The sequence below is a fragment of the Salmo trutta genome, chromosome 3, assembly GCF_901001165.1.
Source record: "Salmo trutta chromosome 3, fSalTru1.1, whole genome shotgun sequence".
NCBI classification, from domain to species: Eukaryota; Metazoa; Chordata; class Actinopteri; order Salmoniformes; family Salmonidae; genus Salmo; species Salmo trutta.
Genome location: NC_042959.1, coordinates 38,109,936 through 38,136,254, shown reverse-complemented (window position 1 = coordinate 38,136,254; position 26,319 = coordinate 38,109,936). Strand labels below are relative to the sequence as shown.

At 42.3% G+C, this 26,319-nt stretch overlaps 1 protein-coding gene across 6 annotated transcripts in view; it reads right to left on the bottom strand.

Moving 5' to 3' along the window:
- Positions 1 to 335: 335 nt before the first annotated feature.
- The window catches only part of csnk1a1 (casein kinase 1, alpha 1), a 34,973-nt gene continuing 8,989 nt past the window's right edge, over positions 336 to 26,319 (bottom strand). The window contains exons 3-12 of one of the 6 annotated variants that reach the window (XR_003871864.1): positions 16,390 to 16,516; positions 16,056 to 16,154; positions 13,653 to 13,736; positions 11,038 to 11,177; positions 10,012 to 10,090; positions 6,978 to 7,052; positions 6,201 to 6,307; positions 5,729 to 5,877; positions 5,056 to 5,154; positions 336 to 2,308 (exon numbers count right to left, since the gene is read on the bottom strand). Coding sequence is in view for 3 of the 6 variants with exons in the window: in XM_029733794.1 (XP_029589654.1) it covers positions 2,301 to 2,308; positions 5,729 to 5,877; positions 6,201 to 6,307; positions 6,978 to 7,052; positions 10,012 to 10,090; positions 11,038 to 11,177; positions 13,653 to 13,736; positions 16,056 to 16,154; positions 16,390 to 16,516 (868 nt within the window). In the remaining 3 variants the exon portion in view is untranslated. Of the gene's footprint in view, positions 2,309 to 5,055; positions 5,155 to 5,599; positions 5,878 to 6,200; positions 6,308 to 6,977; positions 7,053 to 10,011; positions 10,091 to 11,037; positions 11,178 to 13,652; positions 13,737 to 16,055; positions 16,155 to 16,389; positions 16,517 to 26,319 lie in introns of those variants that run through there. The other 5 variants (XR_003871869.1, XR_003871871.1, XM_029733794.1 and 2 more) reach the window with 5 other exon arrangements.

Genomic DNA, 26,319 nt, shown 5'->3' with positions numbered 1-26,319 from the left:
CACTGACAGACCCTACAGAACAATGCAAACACTCCAATAATGTTGTTCAGCAGAGGAAGGGGAGGTAGTTTCACACAGACATCTATTTTTACTTGGAATCTCCAATTTCCATTATGTAAGGGGGTGGGGGTAGCCTATCTATACCTTCTGTTGCATTGCACTTTGTCCCTAAACCCATTGTGTAGCTCTCCCAGCGCTTCTCGGTTGTTCGACTAACCCTTTGACACTTTTTACTATTGTATAGATTGAGGAAGAGAGTCCCATACTGAAGACTTGCTTCCAGCCCCGATTCTTCTTTGTTTTATGAGTTGTAGATAAACAATTTTCCACGACAGCTATTTTAATCCATTTTAATATTTACAGATATAAATCCGGGAAGATCTTTTCTTCAAAACACCACCACAGGCACCTACAACTACCCACCACCCCAACAATATTTCACAGGAACTGCTTTTTCTAGGTTACAGCAATACCTTTTTAGACCATTTCCACAAATGTGGAACCTTTGCCTCAAGTGATCATACCTTTAGACAAATCCCTTGTGTCTTTCCTTTTTATCTATCCCCAATCCTGCTGATGTCTCAAGTTTTAAATTCTCACAATACTAGGGTTGTGTGGTAGTCAACACGTAAATGTGTAAAGACAAGCAAATGGAAAGTCAAATTGTAGTGTCCCCCCCATCATCTGGGCCTAAGGCAGAAGTCTATGTGTTGTTTTCTTCAAATTACATAGACTGGGACAGTGATTCTGACAAGTCATTTAAATTTATTCTGACAAGTCATTTAAATTTATTCTGACATGCTAAAGGGAATAAATTACACTTTTATAGAATGCCCAGCTGTAAAATAGCTAAAGCTGGGTCAGGGGGAGTAATAGGGAGGGGGAGAAACAGTTACTAGTGTGCATCTGTCTTGACTAAAGGCTGAGAGAAATCCAAATTATTCTTCCCTCACACGACTCAAAGTATACAGAAATGAAACCCTCCAAAACTTTCTTTGCAATAAAAAAAGGAACGAAAATGAGGAAAAGGTCGCTACTCTAAGCAGCAGCGAAGTTTAGTTGCAGAGAGAGAATATTTTACAAGAGGATCTGCTTCATCGCAGGAAGAAACAAAAACACCCTTTCCCCAAAATGATCAATTCAATACAGGGAAAGACAACTCCATAAAACTGAGAAGAAAAAAAAAAGTTGGTTATCTGATTCTTTAAAAAAAAGTATATATATATATGTATGTATATAAAAATGATAACGGAAGGGTGGGTGGTGTGAGATTTGTCTCAAAAAACAGAACATTGATGCCATCCATCATAGCAACTCAATGAATAAAAAAAATGGAGGGAAAAAATGACATTTGTCGATTGACATCAACATCTCCAAAAATAAAATAATTGATGCGTAATTTTGTTTATAAGCAATTTCCAAACAGGTTTAGTCAAGTGGTGCCTAATTTATAATGAATATGCTTTTGTGGAATTTATCTTTTTTATTCATTGTTTGAGACTTCAGAATACCAAGTACAATATAGTTAACGCAGCGTTCTAAAGAGAAACCTAGTAGTCACTAGAATTGTTTTCATCTTCACATTTGAAGCTCTTCTAGCACATATCAGCAGGCAGAATCTTAATTACCCTTTTTATGAAAAGAAACTAAATAAATCCAATGTTTGCTTAGTAAATACCCAGGATTCATTCATAACAAAGAAAACAGTTTCCGTTTACATCTTTCATTTTGCTTGAAAATGAGGGGGAAAAGTTGAATAAGGAAGAGAAAATTGTCGTTTCAAATGTTCAATCTGACTGACGTGTGTCTGGGTCATCGTGCCACGCTCGGTGACTGAGGGAATGGGGACAAAGCTGCTCTGACAGGGGGCCATGAGGTGAGGCAGGCACCCGAGCAGCAGCTCTCAGAGGGAGAAAGTATCAAGGGGAAAGTATTGGCATGTGCACAATAACATCCGCAGTGAGCCAACCATGTCTTATTTTCAGTTTTGAAGAAACACACAAAAAAAATAATCTTCAGGGACAGGACAATAGAGAAGGCTACAGCTTCGTAAAATTCCATACCAAGCCGGCTTTCTATGTGGATATAGTATATACATACCAATATATAGATATATGCAGAGCATTTTATCTATATAGAGCAATTACATATATAGTATATGGAACGAAAGTTCTTTAACAGGAAAAAAGGGTTGCCCACAATGCCTGGCAGGTTCTGGTGAATTTGATCCTGGATGCCGGGATGTGATTGGAAGGCAAATCCTGCTACGGCCACTCGTCTTCATTTCTTTGTCTTACTGCTCAGAAACCTGCAAGAGAAACGAGAAGAGAGAGAGACAGACAAAGAGACAGAGGCCATAGGTTACACATCAAATAGAACGGGTTATCTTTATCAAAAAAGGGTTGAGCGACTGCTATCAACAAGGCCAAGTAAATCACGGCAGTTTTCCAGCCCTGTAATAAAAAAAGTGCCCAGTCATCAGTCCCGCTCTGCAGCAAGCTCGGACCCACTGCTGCAGAGTGCCTGAGAGGGGGAATCAAACATTTACTCTGAGCCTCCTGTAATGAAGACATTCACCACCACCTTAAGAGGTTCACAACTAGTACAGGAGACAACAGCAGCAGTGTAGTGTACCAGGAGTGGGTATAGACAGAAAGACGAGTGGAAAGCACATAAGGAAACAATGAGTCTTATGAATAAATCTATTTTTAAAGGGCGTAGTTCAACCGAGATAACAAAAACACTTCTAAAAAGACAAACGGGGATGTGTCCTGCCTGTGAGAGTCAACCTCCCATCATGCTTCAATGCAGTGAGAAGTAATCTTTACAGACAGCCATTACCCAATGACATGTATTCCATCTCCATAGCCACACCCATGCAGCTCAGCAGCTGGCCTTTAGAGGCGCCAATCCAAAGGAGAGGAACATGGGCAGAACAGGATTGGGTAACACTAAGATGTATGAGGATTCCTCAATCTTTCTCATGGGCTTTGGCAATCTTTTGTCTTCCTCGAGCAAGCCTTCACACCTTGATGATGCGTTCCGAGACTCACCGAGTGGGTTTAGATAACTGCAGCTCAAGTCTGGACATGATCTCATCAGATCTGCGTGATATGAGAAGAATTTGACACGAACGCTCCTGAGTCACCTCCTGCTACAGCAATTCTCTCCGATGTGGTAGGATTCAAAGGAAAGGTGCAGTTTTGCTGCAGGCATTACATGGGAGTGTGTTCAGAGAGGCATCAGAGGATCAATCCGCCGGAGAAATAAGCAAAAGTAATGGAGCTTTTGCTTATTTGATGTCAATGGGAGTCATTGGCTCGATGATAAAATAAAATATACGGATATGAAGGAGGAGGTCCCTGCCGTTTCAAGTGTCCGTATTTCGTTTCGTTGGAGTGGAGGGGCCAGCTGATGTAACAGACCAGTCACACTCAGGGGTGAAAGGGCAGCTCAATTCTCCATATGCGAGCTATTAATAGAACAAGCCTCTTCTAATACAGCAAATATCCTTTAGGAGACTTCCCAGCAACATGACGATGACATTTAGGCCCTACACAGACACTAAATGACCATGTGATGATCAATGTTTTAAAGAGTAAAGGCCTGGGTTAATGGAGTATGCTATGAGCGTTAGCTACTTGCGTTTGCCTGATTATATCAACGTGGTTGGCTCTAAACAACTATCATATAATACGAGGCAATTGAGCAATAGAGGGCTGAAACGCAAACTCGCATTAACAAGGTTTCCATTGTTACAAGGCTAACAGAGTGGCCAAGTCAAATTGGTATCCAAGAAACCAGCAAGTTCTTTCAAGCTCCAATACGCCAGAGCTTGGCTATTTAAATTCCTGGATGTGGCTACTCGGCACCCTTCACTGGTAGTGTTATCTTAAAGGGACAGAGAGTAGCAGAGAACAAATAACCATCGTCACCAGACCTAGAAAGAGATGTCCTTTTATATATTTTATAGCTTTGCTTGTGAGCAGGGGGTCCCGTTAACAAAAGGTCCTTTAAAAAAAATAAAATCAGTTACGTAGGGAAAACTTTGATCTCTCCACCCCTGCAGGGAAGGCACATAAGCAGCGCTCAACTGTGCGCATGGAGTCCACATACTAAAACAGACATAGTGCACAAAGGATTAGACCAATACCACGTCATCAGCAAATCCTATTTATAAACTAGCCTCTTCACAGCACTTGTTCACTGCCATCATGCAGGATGTGCCTTGAAAGAGAGGGGAAGAGAAAGGAGGGCAGACAGAGTGTCCTCCTGCTTTGATTTCATATTTAACGGATTTCAAAGCTCTTCTCGGCAGAGCGGAGACCGAGCACTGTCATTAGTTGTGCCCTGATTGGGGCAGAAGAGGATTTGCCTGACATCATGGAGAAAGCATCTCATACAAGAAAAACTATAACCATCAGCAAATCTAAGCCACTGGAAAGCCTTGTTTGGGACAGGATTTGACCAACAATACGTCACACAAAATGGTAGCCTCTCTGCTAAGTCAGAGGGGCTAGCGTGCTGGGGAAGAGCAGGACTGATACACTGAGCCCTCTCAGGGGCGCCATCCGTGTCACGTCACCAACATACATCGGGCCTTTTTTCCCCCTCTCCAATTACCCTGCACTCAACCCCCAAAAACATTTTTTGGTCTAATAATAAATACTTAATCCACATAGCTCAAATGATTCCCATTGTGTATTGAGGACTTAATTCAGCCCTGCCTAAGCCGTCTGAACCAAGCTGGCACACATGGACTAATACACATGGAACGGAGGGAGGGCTTCATTAGAGTCCTCCATGCAGTGTGTGGATAAACGCATGGTGTGTGCGGAGCAGTGAGGTCTGATGAAGCCAATGCGACAGATATTATTTGTGGTGGTTTTAAGTAATAGGGGGTTGGCATTGACTTGTAGTAAACGTGCCTTTTACTACTAAATATAATACAGGTCAGGTGGCTGGTATCCAACAAGGCCGCCCTGCAATTTCATGCCAGAGATTACAAATCTAAATGGGCTATAGCCTAATCCCTGTGGAAATCCTAGTCGTCACCTGATGAAAACAGCTTCAGGTTTTTTGAAAAATTGGTTTGACTCCTCCACCATCAACCCTGGGCACCCGGGATACCCTCTACGAGAGGGAGGGGGGCGACTGGAATTAAAAGAGGGCATTCAAGAGTCACATCACATGAGCACTAAATTACACATGAAAACAGACAGCAATTTATTAACCATTGCACCAACATGTATGAAACCTTTATTAGTATGTGGTTAGAATCTCACTCCTGCTCATCCAAGTATTTTAGAGCATTCAAATTAAGATTAACAAGTGTTAGATCCAGGAACAATGATTGCGAGAAAGAGTGAATCGTACATCCCATTTAGAGAAGGGGTTAATTCAAAAGAGCGAAATCACTATGATTTTAACATCCAAAGAAGATGATAAAGCCACCCCTTTGTCCCAGAGAAGAATAAAGACATTTGGGTACAAAGTTAGTAGTCAAATTTCCCAAGGACGTCTTTGCATCTGCAAGACAGACCAATTGAATTTCTCTATCTTTTGGGGGCCTCCTCGAACTAACACTTTTTTTTCTCTCATTAATCTGGTGGGAGAGAATGTTCCAAATCCACTTTTTTTTTTACCACTTTGAAGGGGGAATGAAAATGAAAGCAATTGGTGTCTCCATTTTTGCACTCCAAACGTCGCTTGGCTTTTTGCTACTAACCTTTCATGTTACTCTTGGGTTTGTCAGTTTGCTTGCCTGTAGGGGTTTGTGCCTGTTGCCCCTGTCCCCCTGAGGACGCGGCCTGCTGTGCTGCTTTCTGCTTCAGCATTGTCCAGTCAAACGTGTAGTCGTACTGGTGGTTCAGGGTCCTGGACAAACACAAGCATGTTCAGACATTGTCACACTGAGCTCTGCTTTATTAAAATCCCTCTTTACTCTTTAGGCTGAATTTGTTTTCAGCCTTAACATACATGAAAGCAGACAGACTACATGCAAAACATTAGGCCTATAGCTGTTTGTCCTTTCACATTCTTGTTTAAAAAAGAACACTTCACTATTAACATTAGTACAAACTTATTAACACGTCGTTCTGCATTGTGTGTCAACACTGAGAAGAAAAAAAAAATCAGGACTTGGTGTGCAGTTCAGCTCCTTTGGGGACAGAGGTAAGAGGTTGAGAAATGACGAGCACCTGAAGAGAATGCGGAACAGCTGACGCAGGTACATGTAGTCAGGCGCCTCCTCAAACCGCAGCCCACGGCAGTAGTTCAGGTACATGGCAAACTCTGCGGGAAAACCCTGAAAACAAGTGTCGGAGATCGAATGTTACCTACTTATCCATTTTTCAACTGTTTTGGTTATTATACATTACAATGACAGTCAGCGCCTATTACATTTCTTTAAGACGCGTCTTGGTAAAATAAGGGCAATTACTGACAGGAAAAAAGTGATTGTGAGGTTACACAAGTTACTCCACAGCCTAATGCAAGGCTTGAGCATACACTCTCAGCCAGCTACTTAAGTATTTTAATGACCAATGGCCACTATGCTTTCAGTTCCAAGGCTATGCATAACAGCCACTATTTAAAGACGGGATTAGATTAGCACCTCCAGCCACCATCTCTGCTCTTGTACACTATGAGACAGCCTTCAACCGTTTACAAGGCACATACTTCACTGGCTGACGAGGCCACTCAAACTCCCGTAATCTCTCGACTTCCATCGTAAGCATCTACCTTTCGGTCCCTGTGACCCTGACTAAAAATAGCGGCACGGCGTGTCACGGAGTTCATCAATTTAACACAGTGGAATCCCTTTACACAGCTGATTGAAGTGATCAAAAGCTTGATGATTAGTTGATCATTTGAATCAGCTGTGTAGCGCTAGGGCAAAAACCAAGAACATGCACCCCTTGGGGTCTCCGAGGATCGAGTTTGGGAAACACGCTTCTATGGTTTCACACACTCACCTTACACAACACCTCGACTGGAGTCGACATCTTCTTCTCGCTAATCTTCTCGTACTTCTGTTTCTTTGTGGCAGCCTGTGGAACATGTGGGCGAGAAATGAAAATGTTGTGCACCACAGTTTAACACTACCCTTTGCAGTTTTCCTTCACCCCCGGTGAGATCAGTGGCCTATAAACAACGTAACAGAATAAGGAATTTGCTTGGCCTGATGTGATTTATAGCACTGAAAGAGCCACCTGAGGGAAATATTGGGTCATTAGAGAAAGTTGTGTTACTCTGTACTAGACTACTCACGGGTCAAATGTGTGTACACAAGGTGTTTCACAACCTAGTCTATCTCGCTAGGCCGGGCAATTGGGTCTGTATGCATGTAAAGAAAGGCTTGGTGCTGTAGGCATTTCAGAAAGTATTCATACCCCTTGACTTATGCTACATTTTGTTTTTATTAACCCTCATTCTACCAGGTAAGTTGTGTTACAGCCTGAACTCAAAATATATATCTCACCCATCTACACACAATACCCAATAATGACAAGGTGAACAAGTTAATTTGCTAATTTATTAGAAATTAAATACAGAAATCCCATTTACATAAGTATTCAAACCTCGGAGTCAATACTTTGCAAAAGCACCTTTGGCAGCGATTACAGCGGAGTCTTTCTGGATAGATCTCTAAGGGCTTTCCACACCTGGATTGTACATTTGCCCATTATTCGTTAAGCTCTGTCAAATTAGTTGTTGATCATTGCTGGACAACCGTTTCAGGTCTTACCATAGATTTAAGTAGATTTAAGTCCAAACTAACTTGGCCACTCCACTGCCTTCTTTTTAAGCAACTCCAGTGTAGATTTGACCTTGTGCTTTAGATTATTGTCCTGCAGAAAAGATAATTAATCTCCCTGTGATGGAAAGCAACTAATCCAGGTTCTCCTCTAGGATTTTGCCTGTGCTTAGCTCCATTCCTTTTCTTATCCACAGTCCTTATTACAAGCATACCCATAACATGATGCAACACCAGTATACTTGAAAATATGGAGTGTGTCACTCAATGTGTTGTATTGGATTTGCCCAAAACATAACACTTTGTTTTCATCTACCAATAGGTGCCCTTCTTCCAACGCATTGGAAAACCTCCCTGGTCTTGGTGGTTGAATCTGTGTTTGAAATTCACTGCTCGACAGAGGGACCTTACAGATGATTGTATGTGTGGGGTACAGAGATTAGGTAGTCATTCACAAATCATGCTAAACACTTATTGCACACAGAAAGAGTCCATGTAACTTGCTAAGCACATTTTTACTCCTTAACTTATTTAGGCTTGCCATAACAAAGGGGTTGAATACTTATTGACCCAAGACACTTCAGCTTTTTGTTATACTGAACAAAAATACAAAACGCAACAATTTTACTGAGCTAGAGTTCATAAGGAAATCAGTCAATTGAAATAAATTGGGCCTTTATCTATGGATTTCACATGACTGGGCAGGGGCACCCACTTGGGAGCTAGGCCCAGCTAATCAGAATGATTTTCCCCCCCCACAAAAATGGCTTTATTGCAGACAGAAATACTCCTCAGTTTCATCAGCTGTCCGGGTGGCTGGTCTCAGATGCTCCCGCAGGTGAAGAAGCCAGATAGAGGTCCTGGGCTGGCATGGTTACACGTGGTCTGCAATTGTGAGGCTGTTTGGAAGTAGTGACAAATTCTCTAAAACAATGGAGGTGGCTTATGGTAGAGAAATGTAGATGAAATTCTCTGGCAACAACTCTGGTGGACAGTCCTGCAGTTAGCATGCCAATTTCATGCTCCCTCAACTTGAGATATCTGTGGCACTGTGTTGTGTGGCCTTTAATTGTCCCCAGCACAAGGTGCACCTGTGTAATGATCATGCTGTTTAATCAACTTCTTGATATGCCACACCTGTCAGGTGGATGGATTATCTTGGCAAAGGAGAACTGCTCACTAACAGGAATAAACACATTTGTGCACAAAATAATATTTTTGTGCATATGGAACATTTGGGATGTTTTATTTCAGCTCATGAAACATGGACCAACACTTTACATGTTGCGTTCATATTTTTGTTCAGTGTAATTTGTTCAAATTTCTAAAAACTTTTACATTATGGGGTATTGTATGTAGGCCAGTGACAAAAAAACATTTTCATTTTAAATTGGAGGCTCCCGAGTGGCGCAGCGGTCTAAAGCACTGCATCTCAGCGCAAAAGGCGTCACTGCAGTCCCTGGTTCGAATCCAGGCTGCATTACATCCGGCCGTGATTGGGAGTCCCATAGGGCGGCGCACAATTGGCCCAGCATCGTCCGAGTTTGGCCGTCATTGTAAATAAGACTGTTCTTAACTGACTTGCCAAGTTGAATAAAGGTTAAATAAAAAATAAAAAAGCTGAACCAAAATGTAAAAAGTCAAGCAGTATGAATACTTTTCTAACACCTTGCCGAGGACTTGAGTTTCAAGCACTAGTACTGCTGTTCTATGTAAATTAGACAAAGCACAGACCTCGTGTTCCCCCATTTAACCCTGTTCGTTGTAAATTGCACTCACAGATTTTTGCCACGTCAGAAAGGGCGAAGGTGCATAAAACTGTACATTCGAGGCACCCCATTTCTCTGCAGGATATATGAATTTAAAAATAAGGTAGCTAGCTGAACCTTTGGGAAGTAGCTAACCTCAAGGAACACTACAACTTGAATGGAAAGTTAGGGATAATCTACTAGTAAGACTCGCTAATAAGCTACCCTGCAATGTACGAGGCACATCACACAATGTTAAATTGATTCCCTGAAGTTGTCAGAGGACAAAACTATATAAACCATTCAGCTAGAGTAAAAAATGAATCCAATGTGAAGTCATGAAAATGGTAAAGCGGCTGGAATTGATGTTATGAGACAGCTGGGGGGAAAAAACGTAAGAGAAAAAAAGCCTAGTAGCAGGGGGAGGAAAAGCTGTGGCGAGTGAATGAAATATTAACCACCTATTTAGTGGACAGGGGGCCCTAGAGTACCTGCCTGGCCTACCTTTAGTCCCTGCCAGGGCAGGCTGGTTCTGTTGAAATACATCAGGACGTATCCTAGCGACTCCATGTCATCTCGGCGACTGGAAAGAAAGACATTTGGCATTCAGTACATGTGCAAAGGTAATACATCTCGGTTGGTTCAAGCGCAACACATTTCACATTCATCTCAAGGCCTTTTGTAACGGCCGATCTGTACAAGACTGTACCAACTTCCAGACCACTGACACCATTTTACTGGTCTAGTTGAATTACGAGATGCCAAGAGGGTGGGGTGTCTATCCTGTTATAGTTCTTTAACAGGAGGCAATCCTTTTCTCCTTCACAAATTTGTTTTTTGGAGTACGGCTCAGTGAAGCAGCCACATGATTTGTGTTTTTTCATATCCCAACTGAATGCTTAAAATGACATGAAAATGAGCATCCACAAAAAGCTTGTTAAAACAAGGGAACAATAGAATTTCTAACCATGTTAAACTATCATCTTATCACGAAATACAATTTTAGCAATGAATCAAGTCTTATAAAAATTGCTGCAAGCTTAGGTTGCGGACATATGCCATAATGGTATGTCAAAAGATAAAGTAGGGGGAAAACACCACATCTCCAGTCGGACTTAATTGCTTACATTCCAGCTCAATACAGAGCAATGGTGGATAAGGGGAGCAAGATTGATCTGGCTAAATTACATGGCCCCATTGGTCAAAACTGGTAATCTGGGTCAATGGGAAGTGCAGCCGTTGGTGGCAGCTAGATTCTAGAGTGACCATGGGAGCAGCTTGGCCATCATGAGGACAAGTCCTTCGAGAGCCACTCTGCAGCCTCAGCAGGAACAAACAAAAGCGCCTTCACGCCACAACAACAACAAAAAAATGAGTGGATACCGATATAAGTGGGGAAAGAGACCCATTAACCAACATATTAAGTCCTAGGAACCTAGCCACTGTGGCCTATAAGCGTACAAACGAGGAAGGATTAGAGAACATCCGGTGAAGGCTGAAATATATTAGTGGGTGCTGAACTGCTCTTACCTCTGCTCGATTCCCAGATGTGCGTTGATGCTGGCATAGCGAGCTGTGCCTGTGAGATTTTTGTCTTCTCTGTAGGGTATGTGCTGTCGGGTCCGGTTGTCCCGGTATTTTTTGGCCAGACCAAAGTCAATGAGGAACAACTGTAAAAGGAGGGGGGGAGAGAATTGTTTTTTTTTTTAAAACACATTTTAAAGTTGTCCTGATTCAGAGGAGCGGTTGACAAAATTGGAGGCTGGAGCTGAGAAAGACCATGGGTCTATTCTTCCAACTTCCTGCTTTGCCTGGTGTACCATTTGACTAGAGAAGCAGCCATTCTCAAGGCCCCTCATTGTCATCTATGAAAACAATGCTGGCCATGTGACGGCAGGATCAGGAAAACACCCAGGGGTCAAAGTCAGAGGCAAATGGAATTTCTGCAGGAAACTCGAATGTTTCTCCCTGCATATTAACAGCCCTCTAAGGTTGTTGAACGCGTCGGCCTTCAAAGTCTGTCTTGGATCGGAATGACATCTAAATTTGTGGACTGCCTGCCATACTACTCCACTCTACTACCCACGCACAACTGCAGGTTGCAGTCCCTGAGAAAATGCCTCGTCCAACAGAAGTGTTTCACTGAGGCAGCACTGACTGACGGCTGCAGTCGTATTGAAACGGATCCCCTCAGCCATGCCTCTGCTTGCTTGGCTTAGCCAAGGATTCAAACATTTCCTGTTGTGAAGACAAATAGCTACGCCAACCGTAAAACTTTATTTGGACGCTTCCATCTGAAGTCTGGTCGGGAGAAAAGGCAGTGCCACACGCAAGCGTCCACTTGCTGCAAACTAACATTCACTTTCCCACGTTATTCATTAACGTGTGCCTTTTGCTTTAGTTCAATAGGAGGTTTATTGCAGGCAGAATGGAACATTTGAGAGTCGATAAATACACAATGTAGCAAGGGGAGTGAGTGACTACCCTAAATAGCATATTCCAGCTTTCACAGAACAAAAGCATGGGAGCTTCCATTAAACCTACATCGTTGAAACAGTAAACCAAGAATGCTTTAAATTGAAGTAAGCTGCTATCTGGCAAGACATCGGTCAACTATTAAGCCTACAGAACATGCACGAACAATGCGCACAGTCAAAGGATTGCTGAAAGTTAGTTTCATAATTTGAACAATCAAAAATGTGGTCCAAATACACAACCTTTTTACTTTTCACAAAAAAGTGACCTGTTCTGACCAAATGCTTCCCATTTTCTCCATTCACTAATATTGAAGGAAAATAGATGTTAGCATACTGCTACAACATCAATTGTAAACGGGGGGGATCAGTTACCTGGCAAAAAATACTTAGGTCATCTCAAAGGCCAATTACCTTTAAAATACATACATGTTGGTTTCAGCTCTAACATGCCGAGTCACTACGATTTCTTGGATTTTTGGTTCCTACTGGAACAATGTGCGTCAACATACTGAAACATTAATCTTAAAAACAACCATATTGACTCAACAGGCCCATCCTAACAAACCAAACTGTGAAACAAAGTAGCACAAATCTAGATACTTTTAAAGCTAAGTCAAAGTATGCATCATTTTCTGACTGAGGGTTCTGGTTATGCAAAGCCATACTAGTAATTAGCCTTCAAGCACAGTCTAGTTCCCTTCCAACTTGATGTTGAACTGTAGGTCTGCGAGCACGCATAACCTAACCACACCCATCTGCCGTGCAGGTCCTCATTCGGGGTTTTCAGGCCCAGTATTTCCAAACACTCCTTTTTTTCTGCTCATTGTGCCTCTGGCTTCTGGCCAACAGTTGGCCAGGCTAGGCAGCCTGTGAAGTCAGCAGCAGTCTCTTAACAAGCAGCTGGTTCAGACCAGCTCGAATGCTGCCACATAGGCCTCTGTTCCAGAGCAACTGGCAATCACCACAGCAGTTTTCACAGCCACATGGCCCAGTTATCCCTTCTCTGTAATGCCAAGGTGCAAGTCATATAAACCAAGTAGCTACAGTTGTACTGAGCAGACAGAAAATCTTTAGGAACTTGAAAAATTGCCGTGATCTCACCTCAATTTCGGCTCGTTTTGGCCAGCACGGTCACTTGAAATGGACACACTAGTCATAAGGGTTAGTGACTGATATTTGCCTTGGTTGAGTATTCTAAAACCCAGAAGGCGATAATCATTTGGGAAACCAAGAAGATAAAATAATCTTGTGTATAGCAGGCACGAAAAACTCAGTGAAGCAGCTCCAAGGAAATGGAAAAGCATCCAAAATATCAATGAGCACCGTGACCACTTCAAATGAGAGGAGAGCGTCTCCCTTCAAAAAAAATAAAATCATAATCCAGAAAATTCAACAGCATCTCCGCTACTAGTCACCATGTCCTTTATCCACCTACTCTCAGATCCCTGCAATCTAGATTTGGTGTTAATCTCTAGATCTGTTTAGCATGTGTGTCTGGTTTAATGCCAATACAGTGGTCATAAAATATTGACCAAATCAATGAAATAAAAAGTAGTAGTACTGCTTCTAAAATGGTTTTTAAAAAAAAGTTTAAAAAAGTTGTAAAAAAAAAAGAAAAAAGGTCAACAGAATTTGGGGGAGTATTAAGAGGCGGTTGTGGTTTCAGACCTGGTTTAATCCTGAGAAAGATGGGTCCTGAGAAGAACTAACAGCCAAGCTTCTTTTCCTCTTCCCCACTGGAGATTCTAAACACTGAACAAACAATAGAGGGTGCAGTGCATCAAACAGGATTGCTGACAACCCCACAAGGCCAGCGCAGACAGGCAACACCAAGGCTTAGAAAAAGAACGGGAGGAGAGGGAGGAAAATGGGAGGGGGAGAGAAAGCCCAAGGCCATCCTTCGTCCACCAGCAAGCATATGAGCTAAAATCAGAGAGGAGTCAGACTGTGGGAGGACTTCCTAGAGGAGTCAGCCTGGGCTTAGATGCAAGCCAGTATTTAGGTTAAGCAGATGGGGGGGTCCTGCAGAATATGCAGTCTACACTGCCATACCAATTTCAGTCAGAGGCAGAACTGAAGACAATAACTGCCCAATCCCTAAATTATTTTATCTTGCTAAAAAAACAAACACTTATTTCCAAACCTGTTTCACGTTTTTGACTTTGCAGTGGCTTTTTGATATTGCAGCATTTAACGCTAGCAGTGCCACACCAGTAGAAGTGCTTTTATACAATAGTCATTATACAAATTTGGAGTAACAGTCTGTCTGGGTACAGAACACAATATGCAGTTGACTTACTGGCACAACTAGGGTTAAAGGAGGAGGCAAATAATTAAGGCCATTCCCTAAAATGGGCACTCATTTAACAATGTGTGAAAAAGCTTTGTAAAAAACAGCCACCCAACCCCATCACCTCCTTGAGATCTCACAGGAAGCAATGGATCAAATAATTGTTTCAAAGTTTATTCTGATGGCTTGGAAACGGTGGAAACCTTCAGTAAGGAAGAGGGTAGAATACTTTGGAAAAGCCCAATCTGGCAATGAGCAGCTCTACAGCGCAAAACAGAGGAAAAGCGTGCAGTAAGAAAGGAGCATGAATTAATCTGCATGGAGCCGTCAATACATGGAGTAGATTTAGCATAGCTGCGAGAGACGCATGACAGGACAGCCTTTGTGATAGTGACTCTTACTTAGATTTCAATAGAGCAGCCCAGGACAAAGCAACAAAACAAGCAATTAGTTTACAATGATGCCAAGCTGAGTATCACTCTCCAAACCATAGGGAAAAATCTATTGTTGGTGAGGTGTACACTTGCAATCTATTAAAGAGTGGTGGGGGGGGTTAAAGTTTAACTATTGCTCTTCACTCTACTGTTAGCAAAATGTTAGATTTACATCAATGGCGCTATGTCCAAATGAAGACTACTTCAGAAACACACTTCCTGAATTAAAGGCTTTTGGGTACAATAAGCACCATTGTAAAAGAGCAGGTTGGAAGCAGAATGCAGAGTGAGTTCAGGTGAAGAGAACGGCAGTTGATTTAATCATCAAGAGGATAGAGTGGGGTTCGCAAAAGCTACTGCTCTGCCATGTCTTCCCATCCATTGAGTTCAGTGCACATCCTGCGCAAGACATCTCGGGCTTGGGTGTCAGAGCTTGCAGTCCAAAAGGATTGTATGTGCACCTTTATAAATGTTGGTGGAGTTTAGTAAAAAAAAATAAAATAAAAAAAAATAAAGATTTTAAAAAAAGTGACAATTTTATGTGTATGTAAAAAAGAAGCTTGAGGCTGGCATTCACACAGACACACAATGGTAAACACTTATTCCAGACAGCACTGCCAAAAATGGTAATACAGGCTTCAATGCTTGAATACCCAAAAGGTACTGCTTCATTTTGATTAGACTAGCCTGTCGCTGACTGATAAGTTTATAACACTAACAACCTCCACAGTTCATGTGGACAGGTCTGTGTTAAAACACACGCATTCCTGCTTTAACTTTGCCAAATGTTGCCTGTCTGCAAGGGCTCAAAATAGTAAGTTATTTAAAAACAAAATACAAATCAGGCAACTTGAATACAGTTGGTATATGAAAAAAGAATCCCAAAAACACCTTAATTATTTTCTGCAAGGGGGAAAAGAATAAATGGGATTACACATCATGCAGAAGCCTTTTTTTGTCTTACTAACACCTGTCTATTATCTGAAAGAGATCCACAACTATAAGAAACATGAGGGCTTGTATTACCTGATGGTAAAAGTACCTTAATGTGACTACCAAAACCATTCCATCCTTAACAAGTGGACTAAACCAACCACAAACAATTAGCCTTAAAATGTCCATTACCAAGGACACATAGCCTATTCAAAGAAAATAGTCACATGATTTGCCTCACTGAGGATTATATTTTCTACAAAAGAATACTTGGCACCACCAAAGCGTATAAAAACAAGATCATTTGGCCTACTTGGATCACTTCACACAACGTTGTATAAAACAAAGGCAGTAACTAGGTCAGAGATTGTCAACATAATGCATCTCAGGACGGGGAAACTGCTGTAAGCTTACCTTGTTACAGTGACGGCCAATACCCATTAAAAAGTTGTCTGGCTTGATATCTCTGTGAATGAAGTTCTTTGTGTGCACATACTCGATTCTGCTGATCATCTGTGGAGAAAAAAAAAAAATACGGCTCTCAATCAGTTAACGCAAGAACTTGAAAATAGACTGGTCTTGGCACTTTAGAAAATGGGTTTATGTAAGATTTTTTGGGTTTTAGTCATTCTCCCTTTTGCAGCCAGAAAATGTATGTGTTTTGGGTTTCTTAATAAAATGTTTAAAAAGCAGCCACATGAAGGGGCCAAAGTGAAAGATAAGGAGCAATGATGAAACAAAGCCTTACTTGGTCTGCGAGCATTAGTACAGTTTTCATGGTGAACCGGCGCGAGCAGAAGTTGAAGAGGTCTTCCAGACTGGGTCCCAGCAGGTCCATCACTAGGACATTGTAGTCCTTTTCTTGGCCATACCACCTGCAAGACAGCACCAGCCATATGTCAATATTCATGCTAACCCATAAAAATTAAGTATTGGTGTTGTCTTAGGTAAAACTGCACCTAGTAATTTATTAGGCCTATGCAACATAAAAAAGGTAATGCAACGTGTGTGGTCATAGGTCAATACCATGGCGAAACATTTTGTGGAGGGTGGAGTTTAGCGATTAGGCCTAACCAGTTGTTCCAGAAGCATGGCTTTATTCACAGATGACCAGCATTTTCTGGTTAAAGAGCATGGGGGTCATCATAACCCCATCACAACCCCTGGAACTCTAGTGAATTACAGAGGGAGGCTTCATTTATCATTAACCGGGTGGTTTCATTTTTCATGCGGGGCCTGGTGCTAGTTAAAGAGTAATCAAATGTTATCCTCACAGCTCTGCCATTAGACGTCAGGGGTATTCCCAACACCTCTCCAGTACACTGCCAAACCAGCAGTCACCAGGCAACCATCTTGTCCAACAATCCAAACAAACAGGTATTGTAGGAGAACGACGTACATTACATGCACAAAAGTATGTGGACACCCCTTCAAATTAGTGGATTGGGTTATTTCAGCCACACCCGTTGCGGACAGGTGTATAAAATCGAGCACACAGTCATGCAATCTCAATAGACAAATATTGGCATTCCAATGGCCTTACTGAAGAGCTCAGGGTCTTTCAACATGGCACCATCATAGGATGCCACCTTTCCAACAAGTCAGTTCGTCAAAATCCTGCCCTGGTCAACTGTAAGTGCTGTTATTGTGAAGTGGAAACGTGTAGGAGCAACAATGGCTCAGCCGAGCAGTGTTAAGCCATAAGGTCACAGAACCACCAAGTTCTGAAGCATGTAAAAATCGTCTGTTCTCGGTAGCAACACTCACTATAGCGTTCCAAACTGCCTCCGAAATCAACGTGAGCACAAGAAGTTCGTCGGAAGTTTCACGAAATGGGTTTCCGTGGCAGAGCAGCCGCACACAAGCCTAAGATCACCATGCGCAATGCCAAACATCAGCTGGAGTGGCGTAAAGCTTGCCGCCATTGGACTGTGGAAACGTGTTCTCTGGAGTGATGAATCACGCGTCACCATCTGGCAGCCCAACAGACGAATCTGGGTTTGGCGGATGCCAGGAGAACGCTTCCTGCATAGTGCAAAGTGTAAAGTTTGGCAATGGAGGAATAATGGTCTGGGGTTGTATTTCATGGTTCGAGCTAGGCCCCTTAGTTCCAGTGAAGGGAAATCTTAACGGTACAGCCTACATTGACATTCTAACCAGTGGTTCCCAAACTTTTTATAGTCCTGTACCCATTCAAACATTCAACCTCCAGCTGCATAGCCCCTCTAGCACCAGGGTCAGCGCACTCTCAAATGTTTTTTTTTTTGCCATCGTAAGCCTGCCACACACATACTATACAGTTATTAACATAAGAATGAGTGAGTGTCACAAAACAGCTCGTGGGAAGTGACAAAGAGCTCTTATAGGACCAGAGCACAAATAATAATAATAATCAATACTTTTGCTCTTTATTTAACCATCTAAAACCGTATTTGTTCATCGAAAATTGTGAATAACTCACCACAGGTTAATGAGAAGGGTGTGCTTGAAAGGATGCATATTACTCTGCAATGTTGGGTTGTACGCGGTTTCAAAGGCATCAGTGTCTTAAACCTGTTGGGGCTAGGGGGCAGTATTTGCACAGCCGGATAAAAAACGTACCCGATTTAAACTGGTTACTACTCTTAGCCAGAAACGAGAATATGCATATAATTAGTAGATTTGGTTTCTAAAACTGTTTGAATGGTGTCTGTGAGTATAACAGAACTCATATGGCAGGCCAAAACCTGAGAAGATTCCATACAGGAAGTGCCCTGTCTGACAATTTGTTGTCCTTCTAGGGCATCTATCAAAAATACACCATCTCTGCTGAAACGTGACATTTTCTAAGGCTTTCATTGGCTCTCAGAAGGCGCCAGAAAAGTGGAATGAGAGCTCTGCAGTCTCTGGGCGAAAAACAGCAGGAGCTTGAGAGTGGTCAGGCAGGGAACACTGACACTGGAGCGCGTGTGCACGAGAGGACTCCATGTTTTTCTTTCTCTCTTTGAAAGAATACAACGTCGCCCGGTTGGAATATCGCTATTTTACGAGAAAAATCGCATAAAAATTGATTTTAAACAGCGTTTGACATGCTTCGAAGTACGGTAATGGAATATTTTGACATTTTTTGTCACGAAAGCGCCCGCGCGTCACCCTTCGGATACTGACCTGAACGTACGAACAAAACGGAGCTACTTGAATATAACTATGGATTATTTCGAACCAAAACAACATGTTGTTGTTGAAGTAGAAGTCCTGGGAGTGCATTCTGACGAAGAACAGCAAAGGTAATCAAATTTTTCTTATAGTAAATCTGAGTTTGGTGAGGGCCAAAGTTGGTGGGTGTCAAATTAGCTAGCCGTGATATCTACTCAGAATATTGCACAATGTGCTTTCGCCAAAAAGCTATTTTAAAATCTGATACCGCAATTGCATAAAGGAGTTCTGTATCTATAATTCTTAAAATAATGATGTATTTTGTGAACGTTAATCGTGAGTAATTAAGTAAATTCACCGGAAGTTTGCGGTGGGTATGCTAGTTCTGAACATCACATGCTAATGTAAAAAGCTGGTTTTGATATAAATATCATTTTAGACATTTACATTTGTCATTTAGCAGACGCTCTTATCCAGAGCGACTTACAGTAGTGAATGCATACATTTTTTTTTTTTTTTTCTTTCCCTGTGCTGGCCCCCCGTGGGAAACGAACCCACAACCCTGGTGTTGCAAACACCATGCTCTACCAACTGAGCTACAGGGAAGGCCAATATGAACTTGATTGAACAAAACATGCATGTATTGTATAACATAATGTCCTAGGAGTGTCATCTGATGAAGATCAAAGGTTAGTGCTGCATTTAGCTGTGGTTTTGGTTTTTGTGACATATATGCATGCTTTGAAAATGGCTGTGTGATTATTTTTGGCAGGGTACTCTCCTGACATAATCTAATGTTTGCTTTCGCTGTAAAGCCTTTTTGAAATTGGACAGTGTGGTTAGATTAACGAGAGTCTTGTCTTTAAAATGGTGTAAAATAGTCATATGTTTGAGAAATTGAAGCATTTATGAGGTATTTGTATTTCGCGCCACACGATTCCACTGGCTGTTGACTAGGTGGGATGCAAACGTTCCACCTTGCCCAGGGAGGTTAACAGAGTGATTTGCCAAGGCAGGATACTCTGACCATAGCCCAAGCCAGAAACCTGGCAGTGGCTTCTGATTAAAGTTTCACAAAACCGCTTGTTGCAATTTTGATGAGGCTCTCTTGTTCAGACATCGGTAAGTGGACTGGAGGCAGGGCATGAAAGGGATAAGGAATCCAGTTGTTTGTGTCATCCGTTTCAGGAAAGTAAATGCGTAATTGCACACACAACTCACTCAGGTGCTTCGCTATATCACATTTGACATTGTCAGTAAGCTTGAGTTCATTTGCAAAAATAAAAACATACAATGGAAAGACCTGTGTGTTGTCCTTGTTAATGCAGACAGAGAAGAGCTCCAACTTCTTAATCATAACATCAATTTTGTCCCGCACATTGAATATAGTTGGAGAGTCCCTGTAATCTTAGATTCAGATCATTCAGGCGAGAAAAAACATCACCCAGATTGACAATCAGCGCACTTCTGTAGGTTGTAAAAGCATTAGATGGTCACTGCCCATATCATTGCATAGAGCAAAAAGACAAGAGTTCAGGAGCCTTGCTTTAACAAAGTTAACCCTTTTCACTGTAAGGCTCCAAAACGTCTTTAAAGCTGTCAGGCATTCCCTTGGCAGCAAGAGCCTCTCGGTGGATGCTACAGTGTACCCAAGTGGCGTCGGGAGCAACTGTTTGCACGCACATTACCACTGAACTATGTCTCCCTGTCATGGCTTTTGCGCCATCAGCAGGGTTCTACAGCGCAAGTATTTCATTCACACTTGCCCCTAAAAATAGATGTGCGAATCTGAATAATCTTTACTCGTAAATAATTTCAACCTACCGTAATCCATTTCTCCCCCGCTGCTAATTGTTTAAAAACTACAAGTCTCACATTTCTAAGTGTCATGCGCCAACCACAGTATTGTTCTGTGATGACACAGTCCAGTCAGAGTGACAGAAAGGTGAACACTGGGAAAAAGTAACGTGCAGACATCACTGAAAATGAAGCCCATTCAATTTTATTTAAGCGAAAAAGAGACAAGAGGAATCCGGCGAGGGGGATGCGCAAGGTTCAACTAATGAAGCTTCTTCACAAGGTTTACCTGAGGTGGCTAACGTTAGCGAAGCTGCCGAGAACAACGTTAGCGAAGCTGCCGAGAACAACGTTAGCGAAGCTGCCGAGACCCCTGCTGTCACGTCAACTGTAGCCGGCGGAGGGAGAACATACAGAATCAATGCGAATTGGCTCAAAATGTTCCCATGGCTAGAGTTCGAAAACAACGCCATGGTCTGCAAATATTGTTCAGGGCAGAAACAGGCAGTCAACACGTCCTTCGTGTCAGGAAACCCACATCTGAAAAGGATAGCGTAGCGAAACATAACATCTCGCGTTGGCATAGCCAGTGCAGAGATCTGTACCTGTTGAGACGGGGGGGGGGGGAATAATACTCATCAGGCACTGTGTCAGCAGCCTTGGAGGAAAGTGCTGCTGTCTGAGAAGAGGAGGCAGCTGAAAATAAACATTGCATACTTCATTTGCAAAATAACCTTTCGTCAAATTTGGGCTGCTTATCAGACTCGACCACAAAAATGGAGTTGACATTAATCCCACATATGACAATGAAGTAAGATGTGCAGAGATGATCAGTCAAATTGCTGACATAAGAGAGCCTGTCAGCGAAGCATCTTGCCGTTCTAATAAACAGAGACACTGATAAATCCAACACCGAATGCGAGATTGTCTACGTGCGCTTGTTGGAGGATGGCAAGCCAGTCAAACTCCTAGTCGGACAACAGACCCTTGAGCACTCCCATGCCATTGCTAAGTTGCTTCTCTTATAGGCTTTAATCTTGTATAAAGTTCAATCATTAATCGTAATGGCGATAGAATTTAGTTTGTCAGAAATACTTTTGTATAATCGTTTTTTTGTTGTTGTGTTGTCATTCGAGGTTTTTTGGATGCCACCAAGGCCGCATTTCGTGCCGTTAGCCCAGAGGAGGATGGAGGGTCATGGATGAAGAAGTGCATCTCCTTCAGGGCAGATGGTGCCTCCGTGAGCATGGGCCACCGTGGGGGCGTGATTTCCCACCTGCAGAGAGAGGCAAGGGGGCATATAATCCCAATCCACTGTATGCCACAGAATTTATTAGTTACAAACCTATGATTTTGTTTTATTTGCTAGCAGAGAATGTTAAATACTGTGTGTGTGCGTGCGCACGCGCTAAGTGTTGGAATGGTAAATACCACTGAATTATTGTTTTGTTGGCTCAAGAGACGGGGGGGAAGAAGGTGAATTGTTTGGAAGATTCTGTTCTGACTTTCACAGGCTAGAGCTGGCAATACTGACCATTCAGAAGAAAGAGCCAATGGGGTCTGTCATGTACGATCTTCTGAATGCGATATAGAAGACTTATCACTTCAGCGGCAATTCCAAACAAGAGCTCTATGTTCTCAGGCAAGAGCTCAGTGTGGATATTTTCACACCGTCTACCGTCAAGAGAACTCCCTGGATCCCCCATGCCCACAAAGTGTTCCTGCGGCATGGACAAGACAAGGACCTTGCCACTGACGAAGGCCAGTACTCCGTTGTTCTGCAGCACAAGGAGCACCTGGCCGAGCATCAACAACAGCGGAAGTTCAAGGGCGGGCAAAGGTCAGTTTTAAACAGGAAATGTAATACCACACTAGTTTTAAATAATAGGTTCAAGACTCAAATTAACTTTCAGAATTAAGTAATTGACAGGTGACAGCTTATTTACTCACTACTTAACAGAAAGCGGGAATTGGAGAATGCACTCATGTATTCTGCCATTTTCTCAGACATGTTTGAGGAGCTATCCTCACAGCCTCACCCTGTAAAGGAATGACCTGATCCTCCCCCAAGCCACATCTGAGTTGAGGAAGACAGTGACCAGACTGGAAGTACTAAAGCTTAGGGCAAAGGCAGGAGGAATGCTGGAGAAGATCCAGACCATGCTTGCTCAGCAGCAGGGTGATGAAAGGAGATTCCAGGTGTGTTAGGATGAGAGCTTGTTAGGATGTGAGAAATCGATGATTGAGACAGATTCTCAATGTGGGAATCAATGTATTCGTTGCCCAATAGACAGATTTGAGGTTAAGGAGGGAAATGCAGTGGAGAGGTCTTAAAAATATATATGGAGACAGAAACGGCCAGACATTTCATGCTGATGATATGTGCGTGTCTCTGTGTGTTTTATTTCTGTTAAAGGGAATAACACTGAAGGGGAATCTAAAAGGCTTCACGGACCTCACCAATCCCCAGCTGAAGCAGCACAGAGGCGGCCATCAACATCAGCGTGGATGATGTCAAAACCAGGTTTGATGGTTTGCTGAAGGATGAGGGTGTCCAGACCCCAGTGGAGTCTTTCAGAGTGCTAAACCCTGACACATGGCCAGAAGACCAGGCCAGCCTTCTCACCTTTGGCAATCGTGTAGCAGACCCGATGAGGCATTAAGGAGCCTCTAGAAAAGGTAAGAATTTATTTGACTCTGCATTGCCATATGAGACAATGTTAACTTTGCATATTTGCAAACTCACTTGCTCTGTTCAATCCTGCCGATCAGGCTGCAACATGGCTCCAATCCAGGATGAGTAGCAGGGGCTGAAAATCCTGGTCAGCCACAATTTCAAGGACAAGTCCTACAGTGGGAGACCATGTTGACAAAGGTTGAAGCTGCTTTGGGGTCTCCACCACCGAAGACCTGATGAGGATCAGCCTGGAGGGGCCCTTCTGTCGAGGAGTTCGATCCCACTCCTGCCGTGGACCGCTGGCTGACCTCTAAGCGTACCAGACGGCCAACATACAAAAGCAGCTGGACAACTGATATCCTTTGTGTCTAGTAGGCATGGGTCAGTGTGTGATTTTGGTGGTATGTGCTGTTGCACATATGTATGTCCCGTAGTACACGCACACACATAGAATAAATATGTATGTAATAAATTGTTTGTTAATAAACTCCATTACTTGAACATTTTTTTACAAGTTCCTAAATTTCTTTGGGTCCTCCTACATGTTTTAATTGAGGAGCACATGTACTCCTTGGGGGGTGGGGGGGGTGGGGGGGGGAGTTAGTGTAGAGCCCTGATTAGTACAGATAACATGCGCAGCAGCTACATTTGGCTACATACGGACCGTTAGTGGAATTCACGCGAGAGTGTAACGGTTAATGTGATTGGATGTTAATTATTGGACTAGGCTACCTGTATTTGACAGTGTTATTTCACTAAACACTAGATGGTTTAATGTTATTTTTGGCAGTGAAACGAGGCTAGTCAGGCAAGAAAAAAATAAAAAACTCACCCAAATGTATAGCCCCGTTGGAAAATACAGATGGACAGTTTGAAAATGTGAATCACATTGCGCTACCCCAGTTTGGGAATACCTGTTCTCGAAGATTCTGTGCTTGCAACTTTGTGGCAACAGTTTGGGGAAGGCCCTTTCCTGTTTCAGCATGACAATGCCCCCATGCACAAAGAGGTCCATACAGAAATGGTTTGTTGAGATCAGTATGGAATAACTTGACAAGCCTGCACAGAGTCCCTGACCTCAACCCCATTGAACACCTTTGTGATCAATTGGAGCGTCGACTGCAAGCCAGTCCTAATCACCCAACATCACTGACCAACCTCACTAATGCTCATGGCTGAAAGGAAGCAAGTCCCTGCAGCAATGTTCCAACATCTAGGGGAAAGCCTTAGCAGAAAAGCAGAAGCTGTTATAGCAGCAAAGGGGGGACCAACTTCATATTAATGGAAAAATGTTCTTGAGCAAATTAATTTACTGATGTCTTTTCATTTTGATTAGTGATAAATGCAATTAATTTAAGGTCATTGATGTAAAAACCTAAATTTACCAATTTTAAGGTAGTGTCATTTGATTTGTGGTGGCAAGAAAAACTGTAAGTCCCAGTTTTCAAAAGCATCAATGTCTGGAGGAGAGAAAGACCAGAAACAAACAAGGGTGATAGAGTAAATAGTGTGTAAATTTCAGGATAATGTAATTCAGTGATATTCTACGTCGGGGAGGGGGAACTGCAGTGAGGTCACCCCCTAAAAAGATGTACTTAGTAGGGAATCAACTAAATGTATTGAACATTTATTACATTTGCCCAAGTTTATAAGACGCCATGAACAGAATGTATCAGTGATTTGGAAATCACCATCACCAGTCAAAGTGTTTGAGCAAGTAATGTATGGATATTTATCTTAAATATGCAATTATATAGCCAATGAAAATATATAGAACTTAGGATTTCACCCTCATCTCAAACTTGAATGGTTTAGACTGTTTGGAAGTTATTTTCCTCCTGCTTTGACCCGTGCAGTGCGGGTAGAAAAAGCCATTGCTGTGCCCGTTATGAAATTATCAACTTAACCCAGTATTTCAAAAAATGACCATATACACTGATTGTTTAAGGCAAAACTACCAAAGCTATTGCTGATGGTGAACCAGAACAATTGAAATAAAATCTAATGTAGCCTAACAGTTAGCAGCGCATTTGATTACAATAACCAAGCAAATGACAGTTGCAATTCCAATAATAATATTGCTTAAGCCATTACACATTTGAATGCTGAAGGTGACATGCGGCCTACCACTCGTTTGATCAGCGTACGAAGCCGCGCACCGTTTGACTAGGCTACTGATATTGCCTGGGTTGTTCAGCATGCAAAATGACTTGATCAATGATTCACAGTTACATGCCTAGTTCGACACTTAAGGAGAGGACGCACCAACTGTCACAAAACAAGGTAATTTGGGAAGGTAGAAAGTAAAAACCTGAGGGGGAAAAAAGTGAATCGGCGATTCATAAATTTAGAAACTATTTTGAGTGATGCGTGCTACGTCCACCTTACAAATTTGAACCTGGAACTGATGCCAATCAGTGAATCGTTACATCCCTATTACCTGGCAGAATTAAATCTTAATTACTTACATCAATCAGTGGGTATATTGTTCAGCAAACTACCATCACGTGCACTACAAAAACCACAGCTAAACACCCTCTTACTGGTGAGCACTGGAATTAAAAAGGGTAACTACACCCAAAAATCTTCCCAGACCTCAAGTCTGATGTGGCTTAAGCATTGTTGCAGTCTTAGAAAAACAACAATTTAGATGGGTTTTTTTTTAAACGTAGATTGAGAGCGAAAACCAGAACAGGGTAAACAGAAACCTGAGCAAGCAGAATTTAAGGAAAAACTAAAACAGTCAAGCTAAAAAATAAAACCGATTAGGGCCCTGCAAGAGTCCACACTGCCATTTTTCTGCTCCGACAGATCTTTTGGAATTAGCTAAGGCAGGGCTTGACAATAACCTTTTAGCCACTTGTCATTACGACAAGTAGGGTTGATTTTTCACTTGTCCAAAAGCTCAAGTCACTTGTCCAACAATTAAAAATGAACTAACAACTTTGACATTGTAGGATTTCCAGACACCACTTTAGAAAATAAAATGCATTAGGCCTACTATCTTTTTTACCATAGAGTATCAGACAAAAATGTAGGCTAAAGTCTACCTATTGGCTTCTTTGCATA